Genomic DNA, 24,621 nt, shown 5'->3' with positions numbered 1-24,621 from the left:
CATCTGTGGTAGAAAACTAGCACTGCACATGGCTCTAAACAGACAATTTCTATAATGAAACATTGTTAGCGGCATCGCGATGGTGTCGAGTTGCTCATCTTCTGTAGGGACGAGAAAGCTAGTCAGAGTTTATGGAAAAACTAACAACTCATGCCGACCGTAATGGATGTTATTGGTAAAAAGAAAATGCAGAAAGCTGCACACTAAATCTCCTCACTTCACATCTATGCACTGCTTTGTGTTGGTCTATCACATAAAATTCTCCAAAAGTATGCAAGTTTGTGATTGGGTATGAATGCTTTTGCATAGCACTGAAAATTGTGCTACACTGTCAATATGCTTGGTAGAAATTTGAAAGCATCATAAGATTCCTCTTGTGTACTTTCTCATGTTCGCCACTTGATGTCATCCTTTTTACACAGACAGCAGGCTGTATAATGTGTCAAGGAAATGTAGTTAAGGGAAAGTAACACTTTTAATAAAACAGTTAAAAATCATATTCTAAAAAGTAATATAAACCAGCCTTTATATGCATGTGTATGCATGTGTTGCTGGGTTTTATGTTTGTTTTGTGGTAATCTCATTCAGACTCAACTTGCTTACCTTCCTCCCAGAGAAAAGCATGCATAGCTGGTGCATGGAGCCCCCGTTCTTCATCAGTTCCTTCTTTAAGGTTTTGGGTGAAGGAAGCGTCCAGCCACCCTTTGGGTGCACACCCCCCGCCTCCAGACAGTTGATGGCATTGTCAGAGGTGAAGCAAGGCGTGCGGGGTTCCTGCAGGAGGCTGCCTTCACTGTGCGTGCGCCGCCGCAGGGAGTTTTGCACGCTGAGCCGCCCTCCGCCGTGCTTCTCACACGTGGCGCCCTCCACCATGCTCCGGCGCTTGCTGTCAGTTCGCTGTAAGTAAGCGTCATCGCTGTCGTCTTCGTCATCCTCCTCTGACTCTTCCTCCTCATCCTCGTCGTATTCTTCTTCGTCTGTGTTGGGGGAGGAGAGGGCGTCGGCGCTGAAGGAGCGATCGAGACGCAGCTCGGGGATGACAAATGAGGAGGATGAGGAGGAAGGAGGAGCATTAGTGTCAGGAGGCTCGGAGACATTGTCTTCGTCTGTGTTTGACACAATGAGGTTTAAGTTGGCCTCTTCTTCATATCTATGTTCTTCCTCTGCATCTTCATCTTTCTCCCCTTCCTGACTCCTTTTGCTGTTCCCCTCCTCCAACGCCTCCTCTTCTTCCGCTGCCTTCTCCTCCACATCTTTACTCTCTTTCCATATGTCCATCTCGTGCCCGTCTATGCTCTTTGAGTCTTCGCCTTCTGTGGAAGGAGGTGGTGTGGGAGGCACCTTATGTCGGTCCCCCAATCCCAACAGACCTCCGAGGGGCATGTAGACTTCATCCAAAGGTGTGAGTGGCTCTGAGGGATGAGGACTTCCGAGCGTCGCAGGCTCCGAGGGGCTGGAGGGATACAGGCTGCTGTCCTCACCTTCAGGGCTGTGCGTCGGCATGTGGAGGCCCACACTTTCCCTGTCTCCTTCTACGCCACCCAGCTCACAAGAAGAGGCATCCACCTTAGGCTCCAACATCTACAAAAGACAAAGAAGAAAAAAAACACAGGAGGAGGAAAGATGGTTAGATTTTGCTTGAAAGAGCAGCAGAATACAAACTGCAAATTGTCTTTTACAACCGGTTCATTCTCCAGCATTACATGTTTGTGTTGACCCCCGTCTGCTATGAGATGCAACATTGAGGGAACAGTATGCAATATTAACGTCTTTTTAAAAGGTCAAAGTGTCAGTTTAAGCTATGGCAGTCCTGTCGTTGACCTCAGTGTTTTGACTGGAAGGGACAGAGAAACAGATCCCAAATACAACCACAGAATCAGTGGGAGGATAAAAGAAAAACTGATCAAATCTGGCAGTCGAGCTTCCAAGGTGTCATAAAACCATAGTCTGGGTAAAAACCAGTCTGGGTAAAAAATGCCTGACACATCTTTTCATTAATGCAGACAGGAACTTCATATTGTCATTTACTAGTCTTCTCTTCATTGCTGCTACAAACTTCAAGAGTCTTTGCAGTGGTCTTTTCAAACTAAGCTGCTAATAAGGATTTCAGGACCCCTAATGATAGAAAAGAAGAAGCTTCTCCCTTCACTACCTTGTCTTCTTCCTCACTGATTTCTTTGCTGAATAATATTTGTCAATATAAAATACTTCCTTTCCCCAGTTTAGCATGGAAAGTTATATTTTCTGCTTTCTGCTTCACCTCCTTCTCAAAATCTGCCGGTTTAAAATGCATCTTTAACCTCCTCCTGCTTCCACATTCAAGCTCACTGAGCCCTGTGGGTGGATCATTACAAATTCATTTTGAGTGGGCCAGTACCAGATCAGAACCACAGAATTTGCTTGCAAATATGACAAAAGGTTGCAAGAGGTTTAAACAAGTCACACTGTTTATGGAAATTAGAAGTCACAATTTGGGTTTTAGTTTAATCGTTCACTGCGGATTAACGAGAAACTTCTGGCTTCTGAATGTTTTTTTTGGACAGTAATAACAGCACAGTTGCAATTTCTTTATTTGGCCAAACAATCGTAGCTTTTGACACCATTTAGAAAATATTGAAGTTTTTTAAATGGACATGACCAATGAAACAGCACTGCGACCTCTCACAGTTCTAGAAATTTTAAAATACACATGAGAGTGAATATAATTTTATAATTGGTGGTTTTTGGGTGACTGTTTTGGTCACCTTGTTAAAAATCAGACACACCTGGTTTGTCCAAGCAGAAACTAATAAATGGACTAAAATTATATATATTTTTTAAGTCATATCAAACCATTGTAAGTACTTTAACTCTAAAGTTACTGTAATTTATATTGATCATACATCCATCCACACATGCTCTTACATTATTAACACAGTTATACTGCAACCTGGAAGGCTTCTTTAAAGTTTATTGTTTTTGTCCTCAAATCAAAGCTGCAACCAAAGTCATGGCCTTCCATTTGCCAGAGGACCGCTCGGACTATTAAACCACAGCAACCCCAAAACACACAACTGGTGTAGAAATGGAGAAATCATATCAAGATTAAGGTCCCGGAATGAACTCTTTGAAGTCCCAACATTCGCTCTATTAAAAATTTATTGACTGTGCTTAAAAGCTGAGTCAATGCTGGGAAACAAACCACTAAAATGAACTAAACCAATTCTGCTGACCAGAGTGTTTACACATCCAGCCAGAACTCTACCAGAACTATATTGATAGCTACCAACAGAACAAACCAAGTGCATCTTGCTGAAGAGCATTTTTCCAAGCATTAGTGGGCATGCATGTACTTTGGAGTCATAAGTGGACAGAAGAAAATCCACAACAAATTCAAGCTTGTGGAGCTTAATCTTTATTGCGTTTCACTGCAAGTTTATGTCACATAATCATCCCATCCTGGAACAAAACACCAAACAGGATGATAACCAAGCCAGCAATGTCTGAAAGTAAACTTCTGATTGGAGCTTTAGGCATTGAATTACATAAAAAAGGCTTAAAACTGTATGAAAACATTAGCCATCAACCCGAAGTAGAGTTTTACCGACACTGTTTGTGGATCAAAACCAAGGATTGTTTTCCACATATAACAGGACTGTAATCAAACAAATTACAACCCCCTGTACAATTTTAAACTCTTCAGCCAAGTATGTCAAATCAATTCTGTATATTGAGGTTAGCTCTCAATATTGTGAAGGGCTTCATTGTGATGTACGACTAAACCCATGATGTCGATCTGCAGTCACAAGATACTGTTATGTTTCAACCAGAAATGACGTCGTCTTCTCTCAGATATGTAGATATTCTAAAGATAGAAACAAGTTATATAAACTATACTTAAAACCTCCAAAGAGTTCAATAATAATCAATAAAAAACATTACTTTAAACTATTATCTAATTTCTCAGAACACTGTATAAAAGTTTGACATAAAAATCATTAAAAATAAAATTCTGTTTCTTCTATTCAATTGTACAAAAAAACAAGAGTAAAATTGTATAATACTTGTGAGTAAAAAAGTGTTCTCGGTCCATTTAAAAACTCTTTGTTTAAATGGTTCCAAAAATCTATAAACATATTTGTTTATATTCAGACAACACAGATATTATATTAGTTGTGCATGTGTTTATTGTCAGCTACCTATGACTGAAAGGATTTGCCTCGTCAGCCAACCACAAGATTTAATCCTTTTATGTCGATTTGAACACGGAGAGGTTTAAGAAACCTACACCGACTCTGACTACAAGCTTTGAATAAGTGGGTACTTTGATCCTCAAGGGTTCTTTCTCGCTTCGTCTGACTGTGACCTTCATGGATGCAGTTAAGGGGGATTAGAGTATCTGGGTTGTTTCTTGATGACGGCTTAGCATAAACTAGAATATTTTGGAGAGGAGTGAAGTAGAAAAGTGCTAGCTGGCTTGTTATTCAAGTATGTGGTATAATCAGAATCTGAGTGCATTGAGGAGACCGTGCCCCAGAATTATTTGCAGACATATTTTGCATTTGTTAAGCTCTCAATGGTTACAAAAAAGAAAGCTACGTGCTGCATCTGATTAATCTGGCCACTGAGGATATTGGTAATACGATACTGTGTTAAGATCAAGGAGGGTTTCGCTCGCTGATAAAAGAATTGCTCCATCTCACACACTTACAGGTGTATCTCGTATCTCAGGGGTACGGTGTAATTCTCTGCTGGTAATGGAACCAGAATCAGACACTGAAAAACAGGCACTGAGGTCTGTGATCCAGTTAACACTGTTTTTTTTTTTTTTTTTGGTTTGACCTCCTTTCTATTCTTTCCCGTAATATTCTATCAAAGTGTTTTGTGATAAAAAAAAAAAAATAAAAAAAAAAGTTCTTACTGCAAGCCTGAAAAGATTTAGTATAACGTGAAAGAAAGGCAGCCTTTGGAAAAATCTGGGGCCCCTTTATAGATTTTCTATCTTCTCTGGAATCAGTCAACCGGGGTGTATGTGAATCTTCTTGGACTAACTTCATCTCATGTCATTTCTTCATATGAATAAGTGCTGATGGATATAGGTATAACTGCTTATATGACTGTGTAGGGATGTAAATGCATGGAAAGCGAGAGGCATGAAAAGGGAGAAGGGTGAAGGTAAGACGGGAAGAACTGTATGATTTTTGTTTCCTTTTTTTACTTTGCTTTCTTAAAAACTTTGTTAAATGGCATTATGTGAAGGATGTTTGAATTTACAGTGATTTGGGGAATTAAAACTGGTCTTTAAAAACAAAGTGAAGGGAAAAGAGAACAAATAAGACGTATGTAAGCATTGGAAAGGTTTTTTAACGAGCGACTGCTCGATCTCAATTCGGATCTGTGTGGAACTCTGTAAAGTAAGTATTTTTTTAGCAAGTAGATCTGGGATTACATTCATAACAGGCTGTGCAAAACTTTTAAACTACTCATTGTTTTTTTTTTTTTACTTTGCTTTACAAGTCAAACATAAAGTGACTGGTCATAATTTTTGCACGATTTTGAAGGTCTTTCAAACAAATGAATGAGTCATCAGTAGACTCCTACAAAAATTGACGGAAATAATTTAGCAATTTAAAGAAGCTGTGTTGGAGCATGTACACATTTAAAACATAAAGAATGTTTTTATCAAACTCAAACTCAAATAGAGTTTGATATTAGCATTGAACTAAGTACAACTTTTATGGTTTTGGATTCTTCACATTTGTGTTCAAAAATAATAAAAAAGAAGTTAATGCTTATGTTCTTGTTGGTTTCTAGGTTAGACTCGGTTGAATTTAATTTACAAGCCTAACAAGCTACAAAATTACCTTTTATATGTTTGAATAAATGTGTATTCAGGATAATGAGAATAGAAAAAAGACAAAATGGTCTAAATTAAATCTATGGAATGTAAAAAGTCCTTTTGTTTCTGAATTATGACTTTTATATTCCATATTATAAAGTCCAAAGAACAAGACAGCGGACTCCATCAGTTTTTCAGTAGGTGGATTTAAATTGAAAATTTTTCCTGAGATTTTCATTATTTGACAGAAATCCTGTTCAAAATATACAAAGAAAACTTCAAAATATGGTATGTTCAGCATAACTTTAATAACCATAAGAATATCTTCAAACTAAAAAGAAAATGGTAAAGCCTTTGAGTGGTGCTTTGGTGCCTGGAAAATTCTGTTTTTGTTCTTTGTGAGCAGCTGGATTTTTCTGTTTTGCGATTTCACTGTGTCTAGCTTAAAGCAGCAAAAGTTTAGACTGCAAGCAAACTTTGTAGGCTTGAGTTGAGGAAAAGTTCACAGTTTGGTCCTCATTATTTGATAATCCAAAGAGTGCTTTTTAAAAATGGTGGAATTTGATGCCTGAGGTTGGAAGCTGAGCTTGTGAAAGACACGACAGACTTTCTCCTCCTTTGTTTAAGAGGTTCATATAGCTGCCTGAAGGGAATACAGGCTTCCCATTTTCCACTTCTGAGTGTTCTTAACCTTCCTGTGATCCCCCTTTAATGGTTCATAGTACTGGCACAAGCAGGACATTAAGACTTCTCAATTTTCCTCTGGGTACTTGGGAGGTATTTTTAGAAAGAAATGCACTTTTTGTGAAAGCAGGGAAGGAAATAAATTATAGTGAAGCCACTGTGTTTCCCCCATTTTATTCTCTCTTGTCCTTTTTTCATATATAGAGCATGTCTATATTTTATAGAGAGTCAGTGTTTTTGATTACCTCCTGAAGATCATCATATTTTCAGTACGTTGCTTTGCAACCATTGCTAATTTCGAAGTATCATGGGACGTTGTTATCGTGAGATCATGTGGGATTTTGCCTAAAGCAGCTGCAGCTTCTGGTTCTTTCTGGAGCTTGGTTAACCCATCTTACATACTCAGTCTCACACAACAACTCTTCTCTATTAAGGTTATGGTCTAAGACACAACTGAGTCACCTGTCTTGTCAGATACACAATTCTTTCTGCATTCCTTGCACAAAATACGTACGTAAACAGAAACAAACAAAAAAAGCCACATGAGCTTCATTGTTCAAACTCACAATTATTCCTTATCCAAATATATAAAACAATAGCAAACAAACACAATTCAAAATGCTTTTCTTAAAAAAATTTTTTAAAAAAAGAGTAGTTTTAAATGCAAAAGAAAACGAGCAAGCTAACGTGGAAACAGCCATCCGGGGTGCATCAGCTCTTTGCTTCTGAGCCTCCATTCATGCAAGCACATGTGTATTGTGCACGTGCATGTGCACAATACACGTTCTCGAATGCATCGCAAAGTCAGCAGTGATTCAACAGAGAAATGCCTCTCTCACTGACTCAATTAGGCAAGCAAACAAAACCTGAACTAAACAAGCAGGGAGAAGGAGATGCGGAGCGAGAGCCCGAATAGATGAAGGTGACAAAGTGGATAAGACAAGCAGAAGGGAGGAGGGAAGTCAGTGAATGGCAATGACACAGAAATGAGACGAGTAAGTGGGAGAGGAAGGGAGACGTTCGGAGTGGAGAGGTTCAGTGACTAAATTCTAATTAAAGCCACGCTACTTCCTCAGTAAAGCTGAAAAAAAAAAAAAAAACATTTTGGCTTGGCGACTTTCTTTTCCCATTATGTGACATTGATGTATCGCATTAGAAATGGTATCACTGCTTGCATTAAGTGGTAGAAGGCAGCCAAGCTGGGTTCTCAGATTTGGCTCCTGTGAGTTATAAAGCCTCCTCACTGTGAGTTTACATGTTATGAACAAACGTATCTAAAGCCAGCCAATCCAAAACATGTAGCCAAATGTTATGTATCAAAGTTGTTGGTGAGGATCCAAATGGCAACTGAATGAAAACACACAGGATCTAACAAATGTTCACAAATCATTGAAAAAAATTGAATATATTTAGGATATTAACCAAAGCCTTTAGCACACTCTGCTCCTGTTGATCCAAAAGGAGAATCTTCATGCATTTCGGAAATTAAAATGTTTCTCCTAAATATAAGGTAAAATAAAAATAGCATTTCCCCCATCTACCCAGACATTTCTAACTCCCACGTGTCATTAAAAAAAATCTCTCAAGAAAGAAAACAAGTTATAGCCTCTCTAACACCGCCCCTCACACATTTTTAGAGTGACCCCTATAGCCTTCAGCAGCAGCTGCTAGTCTTTTTAGCCATATTTTTATACACTGAACAAATAGCCGGGTTCAGTTTTGTTTCCTCAATTAGGCTTAGGTCTCGAGTTTGAGAGAAACAGATCAGAGGGGGGGAAAAAAACAAACGCAAACAAACTTTGAATTTATATGATCTGTATTTATATGTAGATCGGCACTGTCCCACTTTGTGAAAAACAATAATATTTTGAAAGTCAAATGTGTTGGGGAGGAAAAATAGCCCTATTTCGTGCAGTCTATCGCCCAGGGATAATCATGTGACCTCGTGTGTCCCCATAGTTACCACGGCAACAAGAAACCCATCCCAAGGGGAGCAGCTGCACCGTGCATTTTCCAAAAGCTAAAGGTAGGTCTTATATAACTTCCCAGGTCAGTATATCTTACCCCTAAACCCTTCACGCTCACCAGAAACAAGGTGCCATCTTTATCTTTCCTTCTATACTTTAATTTGCTGCATCATTTCTGTTTTTAAGAAAGCAATTAAACTGACAAGATCCCTTGCACAAGTCTACTTTGCCTATCTGTGGCAGCTGATGGTTTAATGAATTCAACGTAATGCTAAATTCACCTTTCCCATTCACCACATTAAGACCAACTCATTTCAATTAGACAAGCTGTCAGAAATCTTGAGCGCCGGCATAGAAGAGCACATAAATTCTCCTCCTCCTCGCTCCTTCCTGTCAATATATCCTCTCTCTTCCACTCACAGACTCTGAATCTGTATAACAGCAGTTTGGCTGAATGTCTGAGTGATGCAACGTTTGACTCGCCTTTACCCTGTTCAATACCTTCCTTTACTCACTGAGTGATCCCATTGATTTCTTTAAAGGATGTGTAAGGTTAGACAAATTTGGAGAGTACATCCTGTTTACATAGCCCAGAGGGCAAACTTAAAACAAACATGTCAATACAAAAAAAAGAGAGCAAGAACAAGTTTAATCTTTTTTTTCCCACTGTGTGTTATCTTGTTCCAAATACTCAGTGAATCATCATGACTGCATCTGTGAAAACAAGTGTATAGGAAACACAGAATATTATATTTTTACTTTATTTTCTGATTGTTGTCATTTATCTGTTTTTATATTTATGCTTACTCTAGTTAAACCAGTCGATGCTTTGAAAAGAGAGAAAACATTTTTAATGTGAGCCGCAGACCTCCATGTAAATATTTTGTCACAGACATCATTTTTCAGGCGTTGAGAAAAACAGAACGCGGCCTAAAAGTGTTTTCCTACATTTCTGCCTGAAAAAATGTATTTTTAAAAACAGGTCAACCCCATATAAATAACGCATATGAATAAAGAACCAGACTTATGAACCTACCCTCATACGAATAAGAGAAAAGGTTGGATTTTTCTCAACAAAATTGTGAAAGATGAGAGACAATTCGTGATGCAGCTGGTTTGGTCTTATTGCACCCATGTTTCAGTGAAACCTGTGTCATATCACCCCTGTGGGAAAACGGTTTCCTGTCCCATTTACAAAAATCCTAGTGGATTTCAAACATTTTAAAAACACATTAAAAGGAAGTATTCCTCCACTAAGTGGCCATCTTGTTTTCCAATTCATAAGTCCCAAGGTTTCTGTAATCTATTAGTTATGAGACTAGTTTCCAACTTTATTAGCACTGATCTCTCACCTAAGAAGTATCTGCATCAAGTTTGGTGTAGATTGCAAGTCGATGATGTAACCCCACTGCAAGTTCGGTTGTCCTCTGTTGAACTTCAATTTTGTTTCTTCTCCACCTTACTTTCCTCTGCACGAGATTTATTAAATAGCATGCTGTAAATGAACAATTCAAAGTCCCCTATTAAGAAAAGTAAGTATCCAAAATGGCTTACAATCTGGAAGAATCGCATCGTTTCATATTTTCTGTACAATGCATTGCAAAGGCAAAATAAGACCCCGATTACAAACCCATTCCAGGTCACTTTCTGGCTTCCGCCTTGAAGATACTACACTTAGATCTATATCACAAGGATTTAATTTTTCAACCAAAGTATATCAAATTTAAAAACCAGGATAAAGTCATTTATCAAATAAAGTTATTTCATTATTAGGGGAAATCTAATTTAGAAAGCCACCAAAAATATTCTGTTAGAGGCAGGATTCAGACGATAAATGACTCAGCACAGGGTGCCTGTTCAGACCAAACACAAAAATATTCAAGCAGATATCAGTCCGCACTTGGAGGCTTCAATCCCGTGCAGGGTTCCCCCCAGAAAACTTGCTAACCCCGGTGGTCGGGGTGCCAGGGCGACCCACCATGTTCAAAAGATGTTAAATAGACAGGAAATGTAAAAATATTACTGCGTAATTATATACAGGAAAACATCACCATAACCCACAACTAGTCTTAAAAACAACTAATCAAAAAATACAATTAAAATGAATATCAATTATTTGCACTTCTCTCCCAGATTTCACCAAATTTAACACAGAAGCTGTAAGCTGTACTGACGGTTTTAGCAGCAAGAGGGGCCCCTAAGTCAAATTCTGCTCCAGGCCTCATACAGTCTTGGACGGGCCTTGCATGATGAGGTAATCCGCTGCACTGCGCAGAGATGCGCAGCAAACGGGAGATTTAATTCAATGCTACTACTAATGCGGCTTTAGTAGCTCTTTCATTTCGTGTCTGTTGAGTTTTTAACAAGGGAACACACAAACCATTTTGGTTGGTCCAGTTAATGGGACAAATTTGTCAGATCTCCGCGCAGCCGCGCGCATTAACTCTAGTTGACTAAGTGGACAAAGCATTTGGTATGATTTGATGCATCATGTAACCGGAAAAATTCTACTACTACTAATAAAATAATATAAAACCAGCGTGATGCGTGACTGCGAAGCGGCGAGCGCGAAAGCTTCTCACCGGGCTGAATCATGATGAGGTTAGCGCTGGTTCGTTAATCACTAACGCTCCGACCAACCGGGAACACAGACATAAACTTTATGAGCGCAAACAGAGCTGGGCTGGACAGCGTGTTGAACTGGAAAAGCCGCACAAAATTCTTTGTCCACAAATATAAATCATTCTCACCGCTCGCTCAACGCACCTCGACTACAAGTTCTTCCTGCGGTTCTCGTAGAGCTGCGCAGTCAGAGCTAACGCGGTGGGGTTTAAACTCCTACTTTGATCAAAAACTCTGGGGAAAAAAACATAATTACTCACAGGGGGTTGATATAAATATCCATACAGGTCAGCTTGTGTACAGTTTGAGTGAAAGGAGGCGCGGGGTCCGCGCTGAGGTAAACTTCATCCAGCTACTGCAGCGCGCAGAGGCGCCAGAGGTGTGATTGGTCAGCGCGCTGCCGGCTTTAAATGCATAAACTATACACCTATCTTCTATAAACATATCTTTCAGAAATGATTCTGCTCCGCCAGTGAAACGCTTAGAGCAATAGAGACGCTTGCAATACGGCTAAAAAAAAAAAAAATTGTTTTTTTTTTTGTTTTTTTTATAAACAAGATATGCTTAGCCTGGCGGCAGAGCTAGCAAAGCATGGCGGACCGCCAGGCCTATAATACACTGGCGGAAACCCTGCCGTGGATAATTGTCGTTAGGGATTCCTTCAGGGATGCAAAGCTGCTGGATTTTTTTTCTCAAGAGTGATGGCAAAACTTGTTTGTGTGCTTTATTTTCCACCAAATATAGTCACGCACACAAGTTGTTTATTTGCCTTAAGTGATATCACATGTTCCAATCTACATCACAGGTTTGTTGCATAAACACGCACAATCTCAGATGCTCACAATCCATTTTCCGCAATCCTCCGATCACATGTTCGGCTCAACATGGGGCTGTTCCGCACACTGCGTCTTGTAATATCCAACAAGATATTATTCCAGATGTGCGCCGCTATCTGCAAGGCATTATGTTTCTCTGACTGTGTTGTCTAAATATATATTAAAAATGTTGTCACATGTCCTACTCAGAACAATGGGCAATCTGAAGGTATAGGAGCCACAACCGCTTGCCGTTATTGCCAAAGGCCTTTTCAATGGCTTGAACAAAGAGATGATCAATCCCTAAATAGCCTTATTATATGCACTGCAATGCGCCAGACTCTGTTGCCGATGATTTCACTGAGTGGAGACGGGTGAGGTAGTGATAGTTATTTATTAACCATTGTGATGTGACCAAAAGAGAGGGAAAAAAAACATGAAAAAGGAGAACAAGGAGCAAGTAAGGAAGGGTGAGTGTGTAAAAGGTGTTGTAAATCATAAAAGGGAACATTGAATCATAAAAGCCTAATATACTACTAATGCCTGAAAAAGATTACTGACCTATTTAATCTTTTTTTTTTCTTCTTTTTTTACAATCAGTAGTTGTAAATTGCCCCATTAATTTTTAACTTTGTGAAGCAGCAAAGTAAAAAACATTTTTGTCCCAACAGTAAAATTCTGAACACATATTTTAGGTGCATCTTGTTAAATGTAAAAAAAAAAAAAAAAAAAAAAGAATCTCTTGCATTTTACTCAATAGTTTCCAGCTTTGCTGTGTTGCAGTACAACCAAATATTTAACAGAAATACTTTAGACTGACTGCAGATTTGGAGATGTTGGTTAATTATTGGGAAGTCTACTCTCATAAATCTCGCATGTTCATGAAACATGAAAAGCAGAACCTTGGCTTATCTTTGTTTTTCTTAGAATAGATAGTGAAGTGGAAGTTTGGGGCTGGATTGACTGAATCTAAATCCACTTCCTAAAACAAGTTTACTCAACTTTTTAATATTAGTATTCATTCACTGTTTATAAAGAAACTGACAAGTGTTTCAATTAACTAATACATAAATTAATTCAATATTCAGAGAAACAGAAAGCTACATTAAAAACTAGAGTAAGACGGTGCCAACTTAAATTGTGAAATTGATCAAAATTATTTAAAATATGCCTTGATTTCATATGCAGTGACCTGCTATGTCACAGAAGATTTTACCTTAACATCTGTTCTTTTTGAGCTTCTGAAGCTCCCACTCATAATTTTAAAAATGTTTGTTGTTGACACTGTAATGCTTAAGCTAGTATTTTATGTGTACAATTCAGTGAAGAAAGACCAGTTGGTCTAAAAGCGAAAGAAAAAGTCAGATTACATTTTGCAAATGAACATAAGGACCCTCATTCTTATAGGCACATGCAACAGTGTAATAAAACAAAAATTCAAGTGTTCAGTCATTGAGGGGAAAAAATGTGGGAAGCTTACAAAACTTAAACACCACCCCAAATGTGAAAGTATGGTGGGCGCAATGTGTTGTGTGTATATTTGCTGAAGGCGGAAGTGCTGTGTTTCACATAATAGGCAATGTGATTTTGTGGAAAATTTCAAGCAACGTCTTAAGACATCACCCAGGAAGTTAAAAGCATTTGCACACATAGGGCTACCAAATGGACAAAGAACCTAAAGATACAAACAAATTTGTTGCAAAATGAGATTTGAACAGTAAAGCCAGTTTTTGTTTTGGAGAAGCCATCGCAGAATCTCAATCTTATAGAAGTCTGACCAGCTGCCTAAAAAGGCAACTAAAAGCCAGACTTGGTACAGACCAGCTCTGCATGGACGAATGAGACTGAATCTCAGCAAAATATTGTCACCCAAGTCATACAGTTGAAAAGAAATCCTACCAAATATTCAAACGTTGTCAAATGTACGTAACCCTCTGAATTCAAAGAAACTAGTAAAAATGACCCAAATAAATTTTTCATAATATTATGGAACTGATAATTCTAACTGAGAAAAAGAAAAAGGAGACATTATTAAATAATAACTCTAAAACAAATTTACTTTGTCTTACTCTAAGACAAATTTAGAGTCTCTATTTTTTGAGACAAAAAATAGTTTTTTGTCTCAAAAAACTGCTATTTTTGAGACAAAAATAGCAGTTTTGCTATTTTTGTCTCAAGTTATTTATTTATTCACAGATAACTTTTATACATGTCTGGAGACAAGAATACTGACAATGTAATTTATATTTTCAAAGCGCTCAAATCCTTATGTTGAATGCATCACACTTTTCTGTACAATATAAAAGTTGTGTTTTTAATTATGATGGATGGGTCCTGAGCAGACAATGCAAGACGCATAAAATAGAAATAATATTAATAATAAAAAATATGCTGTCGCATTTAGTAGTGTGTCTCTTGTATCATCATTTCATATTTGATTTATTGTGGTTTATTAAAATATGCAGATAAGGATAAATGTCCTATTTACCTACCTGGCTTTATTAGTTTCTGGTCTTCACTATTTAATGTTTCTATTGTTCTGGTTTTATTTGAGTTTAATAATAATAATAATAATAATAATAATACTATCCATACATATAGTATTGTTCTATTCATAAACCACAACTTGTAACATACTTCGCTATGTTGTTAAACGTAAAATGAAATGGCATGCCAAGCACTGTGGGAAAACCCTTAAAGCAAATGTCATGCTTTCAAAGCTTCTAAAAACTGATTTTAACAGCAATAACCTTAAGCAGCTGCGTTTCATATGAGGTCACATGTTTCTCACATTGCTGCAACGTAGCTAACAAGCTCATTTCGTTTGGGTCATTGTTTTATAGTAGGACTAAAATATGTCCAAGCTTCAGTTATTAGACAGAGTAACATATATTTACCTCAAAATAGTTCATTGTTAACTCAATGAATTCTAGGTGTCCCACCCATATCCTTGTGCTTTAAAATGAGCACAGTTCACCCATTTCACTTTGTGCTTGATCGTTAATAATGGTGCTGGGACTCGCTGATGACCAGTTAATCCAGTAAATATGAGTAGCGCAATCTGACAACTGTTGCTAAAACTCATACGAGGGGTTTTCATCTTTTAACATAAACCTTAAAAAATAAAATTGTTCTAATAAAAAGTTTTAATGGCATACATGTGTAAGATATGTATGCGTACGTAAACAACGCTCAAACATCGTCTTTGTACTCAAATATTGTCTTTATACTCTTACTGTCATAAGCAATAAGATCTAACCGGGGTTTCAAATTACTTTCTAAATGCTGAAACCATTCATAGCATAAGCATTGCTACCAACATGGAACTCAAATGTAGTAAGTAACACTTAGGAGTTTCTCAAAAGGAAGTACTTCAATTTTACTTCATTGTGCAATTCCAGTGTTGCTTAATCTGACACTTTATTATGTTGACGCTTTGTCTGCACTGCTGAAGAATCACTTTCCTTGACATATTAAATACATGCTTTAGAAACATAAAAAGACTTGATGTTTAGCAAGATATGCCTCACATTTACTCAAAAACTGCATTATGTGTGTTATACAGTATGCATTATGTGTTATACAGTATTATGTGTTATACACATATAACACATATATGTTATAACACATATTATGTGTTATATGTGTTATACACATATAACACATAATACTGCATTATGTTTTATACAGTATGTGACAAAATAATAGTAAAAGAAAACTGTGTGGCAATAGCTTTGCTTTCCCATAATGACATTTACCTGCAACAAACTGAGTAATTGAAGGTTTGGTTAACTCTTGGGTCAGTCATACATCATGATGTTGTACCAGGTACTTGGTACTTTAATTCAACTCAACATGTCTTATCCACACAACAAAGTTGATATGGCAAGCTAAATATATTGAGTGGAATAGTGTAGCCCATTTCTAGTCTCTGTTCTGCATATTTATGTGCTAAAGAACAGGGAGAGCTTCTCAGAACAAGCAAAGCACTGTCCATGATAAGCAGGGAGGGCAGGAGGATGAGTCTAGTTTGCAAAGCCATTATTGGTGGAAGCTGCGAGTTCAAAGAGAAAATGTCACTGACGTAACTTGCCCCATGATGCTAAACAGCTGAAGACAGTATGACCACTGAGGAAGACGAGAAAAGGCCTTAACAGAAAAAGACATGAGAGCATAAATGAGTTTGAACAGTCACCTTTAGAGGACCCGTTTTCAAATGTGGTGGCAAAAAGCGAAACGTAATGAATATCAAAGCAAAGGCTAAGATTTTGTTGATGTAAAGGTAAGTATCTGGAAAATAAACGATGCTCCTGGCGTGATGTTTTGCGTACTGTGGGTATGTGCATATATGTTCTATTGTTTCTCCTGTTCGTTGTGAGCGTTTGTCTGAGTGACAAACACGGCCTTGTTTTGTGTGTGACTCCGTTTCCTGGGTTATAACAAACATCTCATTTGTTCAAGCTGAGACTGCGGAGCCAGCTGATAATTCCCAATCATGTTTGTCTGCATGTGTACGCAGCATCCTGGGATAGACAGATGTTTACTGGTGATTATGAATAACTGTAGGACTCTTGTGGTTACATCCAGCCATGATGTTCTAGATTTAACACCCTCCAACACACAAAAAAATTGATGTTACTGATTTTACTGCTGCATATTAACAGTCACATTACACATCTTGCATCTAATTCTCCTCAACTTGTTTTTTTTATCCATTGTGAGAAGAGAATTACCCAACAATTCTCCTAATGAGGAGAAGCAAAAAGCAATTTTCTCTGTGTGCTTCCTGTTGTTTTCCCCCTGTGGTCCCCCACTTTGCTCCCTCCTCTTGTTTGTATCACTTTCAGCCCGACTCTAACATGGTTTAGAGTATGTCCTTTTAATGGCCATCTTCCAACATCTTCTTTTCACACTATGGCTTCCCAGCTATATGACAAAGTCACTTGTACTGCTGGGACAAAGCCAACAAGTAGCACTAAAATTAAAAGGACCAAACAGAGAGCTGAGAGAGAAAAACTCTTGTTTATGCACCATGAGGTAGTATCAAAAGGACAATCACATTAAAGAGAGACAATAAAGCTGCAGAACAAAGAAGAATTGGAGGAAAAAGGAGAGAAAACAACGGTTAAAAGGTGGGTAAAATAAGGTTGAATGAATAAAGTGGACAATTCAGAAATATATGCTCTTCATCTGGGATGGTCATAAGTTTGTCTCATGATAATTTGGCGTTAATGACTTTTTGCTATCTTTTCTCTCATCTCATGGTCTTCTCTCCTTCTCTCCATAGTGAAACCCTGTACTTGTCTCCCAGCTTTACAACAATGTCAAAAATAACAGTTTAAATCGCTGACTAATCATTTACATGAAATTGCTCCTCACAGACCACATATGATGCCATGAGAACAGAGGAAAAATAAAGCAAGATTGCAGAAACCCTACCTGGCAAGACGAAGCAGTTCTAGGTTACAATCCGCTAAAGACAGATAGAGACTCTCCACACATCCCCATTAAAGTGGCCTACTTCCGCTGTCAAACTGGTGTGTGGCTGTGTCTGTGGCTGACCAGCTGAGCTGGTGTGTGATTCTGTCAGTGTGGGCTAGGCCAACTGAACTGTGCAAATCTACAGAGTCTGAGAGAGACGGAGAGAGAGAGAAAGAGACAGAGAGAGAGAAAATGCCCAAGAGACAAAGTAGGTAGGCTCCCAAGCTGCACAAACAAGTGGGAAGGAAAGGAGAGTGGGGAGGAGACAGAGATAATGAGAAGAGGCTAACGAATGGAGAAAGAGAGAAATATGGCTGTCCACAGAACAGAGTGACTGCTCCGTGATGCCCTCTGTGATTGCACGTGTGTATCTGCAAATATTGTTCAGCATGTGTGTGCCCATATTGCGTCCATTTGTGCCTCTACACCACTCCCGCCCTCAGTTTTCTATGCAAAGACATTAAGGCACTACAGTATGGTCCCACAGGATGCACAAAGAACACAATGGACACATAACTGCTGTAAACACACACACGCACATACAGGGAGGAAAAACACATACATCAACTCAGTGCACATAATGCAGCTACTGTTAAAGAATCACCATGTATGAAGCTGGACTGATGTCATATTTTAAAGAGTTTGCATCTGGAGGGGAAACATTCAGTTTCTGTGCAGCAGCTGTTGAGCTCGCAGCCCTAAAAGGCAGTTTATTATAAGGTTGGCTGCAAATGCAAAGAACATGGTTGGCTACACGTTCTTAAACTCTCTTTCTGTACAAATTGCTGGTACTGTAGAGCATTTTCTAAATCTAAATATGGCTTTGTTTTCTGCTTTGAGCAAAATAATATAATGTAGAACAACCCCGTCATAGAGCAGCATCTGAAATCTGCATGTGGTCAAAACCAAATGTCTGACTTGTATGGTGACTTGCATTTTTTTCCTCACAATACAAATGTCACTAAAGCATTTATGCTACAAAGTTGTTGCTGATAACCTTTTGTTTCTCAATACTCATATTTGTTTCCTAGTCTGAACTCTGAGGCTTTATAAATATAGATATGTTTGTGCTCTGTAAGTGCTCAGAGTCAAAGCCTGCCAAATTTCCAGACTTGGATGACATGAACGGAACTTCTGTAAATGAACACTCTCGATATAGAAGAGGACTGGAAGGATTTTATGGAGGTTGAAATGTGTAATTTATGGCTGCACATTTGTTTCTGTCTGCAACCGTCTATCAAGCAGACTGAAGGTTTTTAGGTACTCAACTAAAGCAGATAGGCTTGTATGCAATGCTTTAATAGCCTCGTGTGATGATTCTTAATGCTATTTTGATTAAATTGAAAACTGACCAACAATAGCAGCAATATACATTATAGTTAGCATTAGTTTATTTCTTTTCTTACAAAAAAATGCAAAATCATGCCAGCAAACTAATATCTACCAAATTTTTGACATCTGCATTGTTTGAATGGATTTGTTGTTCTTTCACATGTAAAATTATGTTTGTAACACTGGAAATGCATATTACAGTGGATTTCAAAGTGGAGGTAGGGACCCCATAGGGGTCACAATTCAATAAGCATAGAGTCTTGAGGAAACCAAAGTCAATTATGAAACAAATACATTTTTTACGAGCATATTAATGCTATCAATCTTACAAGACTAAAAAGCAACACTCAAATATAAATGCAATATACTAGTAGCTCTTTGTATGTCCTGAACTTGTAACTACTGTTAGCATACCAAACTGATGTCATTGACTCTGCTTTCAGTTCTTGAGCTAAATATTTGTTTCTAAGCCAAAGTTATACAGAGTTTAACATTTTTTTTTAAATATAAGAATTCAAATATTTAAGAAAATGGTGATAAGCAAAACATCTACAATGAAATGTCACTGATTTCCAGCTTCTAAAGTGATTTTCTACTTTATATTAGACATAATAAAACATGTTGGTACTGTGCCTTCTACCTCAAAGCAATGTTGATCTTTTTGGGGTGGCACAGAGAATCTGTAAAATCTGTGGAATGGGATAAAGTAAGTGTAATGTCAAGTTGGTATGCAGTCTCAAAGACTGGGAGCTCAATATACCGTCATAAAAACTCAGATCTGGTCATCAATTTAAGAAATATTTGATTAATTTAATTCCAGAGAGGTTGTGTCCATTGATTAGTGAAAAAGGCATAAATACTTGAAACATTCATTTTTTAATAAACTAATAAATTGACTCCCCTTTCACACTGTTGACCTTAATATAGTTTAAGAAATGCATGAACTTTGTTTATGATAAAACAATCATTTTAAATGGCATTTTAAATCTAAATCTGGTAGGAGTATGAACAATTCTCAGATTAACAGTGCATTCAGTATCAACAACAATAGTTTCAAAGGAAATTAAATTAAAAATAAGCCTCATAGAAACTGGTGATTCAGTCTTCAAAAAACGTAACTTGAGCGGCCAACTCTAGCTCACCGCATTTATGCTTTTATTCATTCTCCAGTCCCTGAAACGGTTATCTCAATAAACAATAACAGAGATTGACATTGAAGAGAAGAATACACACTTACAGACTCACACACTGCCCTGGTTAGAAGCTGTCAATCACGGAGGAAATCCAAAAGCTTTAACATGGACTACAAAGCAAGACAAAGGCACACAAGTACACATTTCTTTAAAATCACAACTGTGCAACTTCCTGCGCTAAAAGTCGATTTTAAGCCTTTCTAGCTGTGGAACATCAATAACTTGAATCAGTCAAAATCTGAACAACATTAGAGCAGAAACAGGAATCTCTAACAACTGCGTTTCCCTGCTTTTCCAATAAAAATAAAACAAGCCCAAACGAACCACATGCCTTAAATCTAATCACCACGTCAAAGCGCCACAAGTCTCTGAATGAGCTCCGAGTGAGAAACCTGAAGAGGTTTGTATACGTTACCTTAGACACTGGCATCTGGACAGGTAGCGCTGTTGCTCGTCTGAATGAGTGTATAAAGTGTGTTGTTGTTGCTGCTGCTGTGTGTCCCAGTGTATGACGGCAGAGTTCATCCACAAACACTGTCAGCAGTAGATGCGGACTACTTATCCTGAGATTTTTTTTCTATATTTCTGTGTTCCTCAAAACAATTTCAGTGCCGCTTTTCTCCTCCTTGCTTCTTGTTTCTTGTCTGTGTCTTTGCTGCAGTCCCGGCTTCTGCCCCAGCTCGGTGATAACGTGCATGCCAACGTGTGTGCAAAAGACAGCGAGAAGGGAAAAGGTGGGCGGAAGGAGGGGGGCTAAAAGAGGGTTTTGGAGAAAAAAAAAAAGACAGATGGAATCAGAGGGAGTGACGGAGTTGTGAGCATGAAAAGGAGGAGTTGTGAAAATGTGATGTATTAAAAACCTTTAGTAGAGGGKGGGGGGGTGGCTGATGGAAAAAGATCAAATACAACTAACTCTGCAGAGACCAAAGCAGCCTGTGTCCTTCATTCCCTCCCTCCCCTCTTTCTCCCATTCTATCGCTTCCCCCTTTCTTCCCCAACTCGCTATTTTTAGAACTTGCTTGGCCGTGAATCAAAGCCTCAATTTAAAACCTGTAAAGGAGCAGAATGGTTAGGGCCGTGTCTTTTGCTTCTAATGAGACACACACACACACACACGCACACGCACATGCACACACACACACATACACAAACTAACCTGCTCTCTTTCACTGACCGTGTGCCTGCTTTGCACCTAAAGGGAGTCATGCAAGCTATTCATCAGTCCTTACCTAATCATATCATGTGCTAATATAGAAAGAGCTGCCTAAAGAGCTATTTCAAACCCTGTTGGCTATACTGATTGGATTGCTGTCCTGCTATTCCTATGAAGCCAAAGGTATGGTAGAACATAACCCAGATGAGGCATGAAGTAATGAGTGACATTTAAAAGGTAAAAGATCAACTTAAGGGAAGCTAAGACTTTATTGTTTCCCTTTTCCCCCCAATTACTCTTTTTTTATTGGCTGGCAAATTGTTTACAATTCTAAATGTCACAGCTGTATAAACGCTTGTAATAATCAAAAAGGGTCTTTGGATCAAAGTGAGCCTATTAATGTAGGAATTAAACTCTTATCCCACTTCCATTACATGCTCGGTGGAGCAGGCATCATTTTTCACAGTGAAGAATGTGCATAATTGAACCTGAGAGGGATGGACTTCATGCTCCGCATTCCCTTCTTAGGACAGAGTCTGCACCGCTCTTATCTACAGAACCTTCTGTGGGGATGCATTACCATTATGTAATCCAGTTATGAATAGTTAAAAGGTAAGTTAAAATCAAGCTAAGCAACATTCCATCATGGGAAAATCATTAATTCTTTCAGAAAGTCAGGGGAATTAACTCAGCATGGCACATTGCAATGATTAACACTGTTCAGCCTCGTTTATGTTTGTTTTTGCATGAATGTGTCCGTGAACATCAGAGAGGAAAAGGTGCCAGGTGACAGAAGAAGAGACTGAATGTAGTGGTACTCACAGAGTGCAGTTGAATGAAAGTGGAAGAAAGAATCGGTGCTTTTCCTGCATTCAGTGTGAAGTTGCAACTCGGATTTGGGATTGACGTCACCTCTGAGCTAAGCCTCGGAACTGCTAACTGTGAGGATAACTACTACTAGCAATACAATGCGATGACGGAGCATTTCTCTCTAATTAAAGGTTCCAACACTTAAGAAGCATATTCACAAGCACAGATAGTAATATTTTATTCAATCACAAATTATTAGAGGTGCAAATTAAGTTGTGGGAGTTAATTAACCGTTAATTCCCACAACTTTAAATATGCTTTAAATTCAAAGCACCGATAATAGATACTAAAAAATTTGTTTTGTTTTTTTTATTTTTCAAAATAGGCTATAGAAAAAGACTTGAGTAATTGAAATGTTTCATTTACTAACATAAGAAAAAGTAAAGACCTAAAAGAGAAAGAGCAGCAACAATAAAACCAAGACAAGGCAAAATTAAAAAAAAGGATTGCTCTGTTACTTTAAATTTTCAACCACAGAGAAAAAAGTAGAAGAAAGTAAAAAACAAACAAATATGTAGTCAAACAACACCATGTGTGTGCAAAAGTAAACAAAAGATTCCTTTCAACCTATAGCAGCCTCAGTCATGCTTTTCAGTAGTTTTCATGTCTTTTATATATTCCCAATCTTGGATATTGTACTCTGCCACAACAGGCTTATTTGATTTTTTTTTTTTTTTTTTTTTTAGCAAAATGGCACATTTATAAATTATGAATTGTCCATTATCTATCAACTATTTCATAAAAGTAACTCACATCTGCCATATTCAAATGAGTGAGTTCTAAATCTGGATGTCAAGACAACATGCACCAAAAATAGCATGCGGTGTGAGCGGTGTGCGTCTGAGCATGGATGTGTGAACGGAGGTGATGAGCAAAGGGAAGACGAATAGAATTCATCCATAGCTAATTAGAGACTCCGAAGGGGAAACTGCTTCAGCGCAGTGAATCAACAAGAGCACGATATGTGCGGCTTCGGATGTTTACCGTAATTAAAATTACGTTTATATGCTGTAAATTCAAGACTATGGGTGGCGATTGTGAGTAGAAAAAGAATAAAAACTTAATGAAGTTTTATATGCTTATGTGTCACTCCTCATATTTTATATTATTTTTCTTCTTTAATCTCGTTTTTCAACCAACTTTGAAAGGACGAAGAGCAATCAGAACTGTACCTTGACTAATATTTCTGTAATATTGCCCAATTGACACACCTAATGTCAATTGTCGCTCTGTTGGAGCTTGATTGTAAATCCAGATGAAGCAGTAATATGTGCAGCTGTGTAAGTTCTTACATCAATCTCACAGCCGAATGATTTCAATGAGAATATCGCAAATAATCTTTTTTTTTTATTTCAATCATAATATTATTACGGTTGTTGATTTTGTTGGATCGAACCTGCCAACATTTAAAATTGTGTACAGGTGCATCAAAGGTAATGCAGCAAATCTAATATTTGAAAACAATTATTTTTATAAGGATTTTATAATTTATTTATAATTTTGTAAATTCTACATTAGATACAGCTGAAATGTGACAAATCTGAGGAATCATCTGGTGACACATCAGAGTGAATCACTCGATGGTTACGATGCTAAAATGCAGCACAATGGAACCAGATAAGAAAAGAAGACAAACTCTCCCACTCATCTGGATGAGGTTAAAGGTTACCACAGCAGCATAGTACAGATTTTTTTTTGTTGATCTACAGAAAAATGGTTCTAGCTACTGATAGACTTCTGAGCTTGATCATCTCACTTCTTGAAACGTACAAATGTATCAACAAGAGTAAAATTATACTTTCAGCAGTAATTGTAAAGTATTTTATTTTCTTATAAGCCTTCTACGATCCCCATTTATGTATATTACAGCTGTACTAAAATATACAACTTGTATTGTATGACACCAAATGTTTGCTGAAAAAGATTTTGAAAATTAATAAAGAAAAGGTTTCTCACCTAGCACCATTGCATAACGCCATTGTATGCACGAATGTTATGGGAGTAAAATAGAGAATGACTACATTTAAACTCTTCAACTTCATCTGAAGTGGATGACGTTATGTATTTTGACAAGGAATAATCACAGTCACCAATCAAAGCTGCTTTTGGACTAGGTAAAATAGGCCAAGAAGCTCATATAAATTTTGTTGAAACTTTATGGCAGGAAACCGAACAAATTAAAAGAAATCTTCCAAATCAACCAAAATTAATATGAAACTGTGAAAATAAACAGACGTTACCATCGCTACAGAAAAACACCATATACTGAATTTTTAACTACAAACTTTTGTAGCATAAAATTGCTTTAAGTTTATTCCATTGTATGCTTTCTACACACTAAAATAATGAGAAATGTGGTGAAATAAGACTGGAATAGAAGACAAAACTCATTTATTCATTCACAAGTCCAACTAAATGAAAGCAAATAACTTATTTCGAAGTTGTTTTCTAGCCCTGCTTGTTAAAACAGAGTGTTGTGAGGAGGAAAGATCTGCTTATCAAAAGTTGCACATTCCTAAGCACTTCTTCTCAGTCACTGAACTTCTCATATCTCTAACCGAATGCTTACGTGCCTGCTGCCTGGGATGTATGGAGGATGTGATGAATTAGGGTGGAAGAGAATATAATTCGTCATCACACTCAAAGAGTACCAAAGAAATAGAACAAGAAAGGCCCTCTTGTCAGT

At 37.8% G+C, this 24,621-nt stretch overlaps 1 protein-coding gene across 7 annotated transcripts in view; it reads right to left on the bottom strand.

The window, feature by feature from the left end:
• Positions 1-24,621, bottom strand: part of rgs3a (regulator of G protein signaling 3a) — a 142,640-nt gene that overhangs the window by 32,310 nt on the left and 85,709 nt on the right. For 5 of the 7 annotated variants that reach the window (XM_008424364.2, XM_008424367.2, XM_008424368.2 and 2 more), the window contains one exon: positions 604-1,581. In XM_008424364.2, coding sequence (XP_008422586.1) covers positions 604-1,581 — 978 coding nt within the window. Of the gene's footprint in view, positions 1-603; positions 1,582-17,345; positions 17,514-20,327; positions 20,672-24,621 lie in introns of those variants that run through there. The other 2 variants (XM_008424370.2, XM_008424372.2) reach the window with 2 other exon arrangements.

Source organism: Poecilia reticulata, linkage group LG12, assembly GCF_000633615.1.
Source record: "Poecilia reticulata strain Guanapo linkage group LG12, Guppy_female_1.0+MT, whole genome shotgun sequence".
Classification (NCBI taxonomy): domain Eukaryota; kingdom Metazoa; phylum Chordata; class Actinopteri; order Cyprinodontiformes; family Poeciliidae; genus Poecilia; species Poecilia reticulata.
This window is presented reverse-complemented; position numbering and strand designations above follow the sequence as displayed.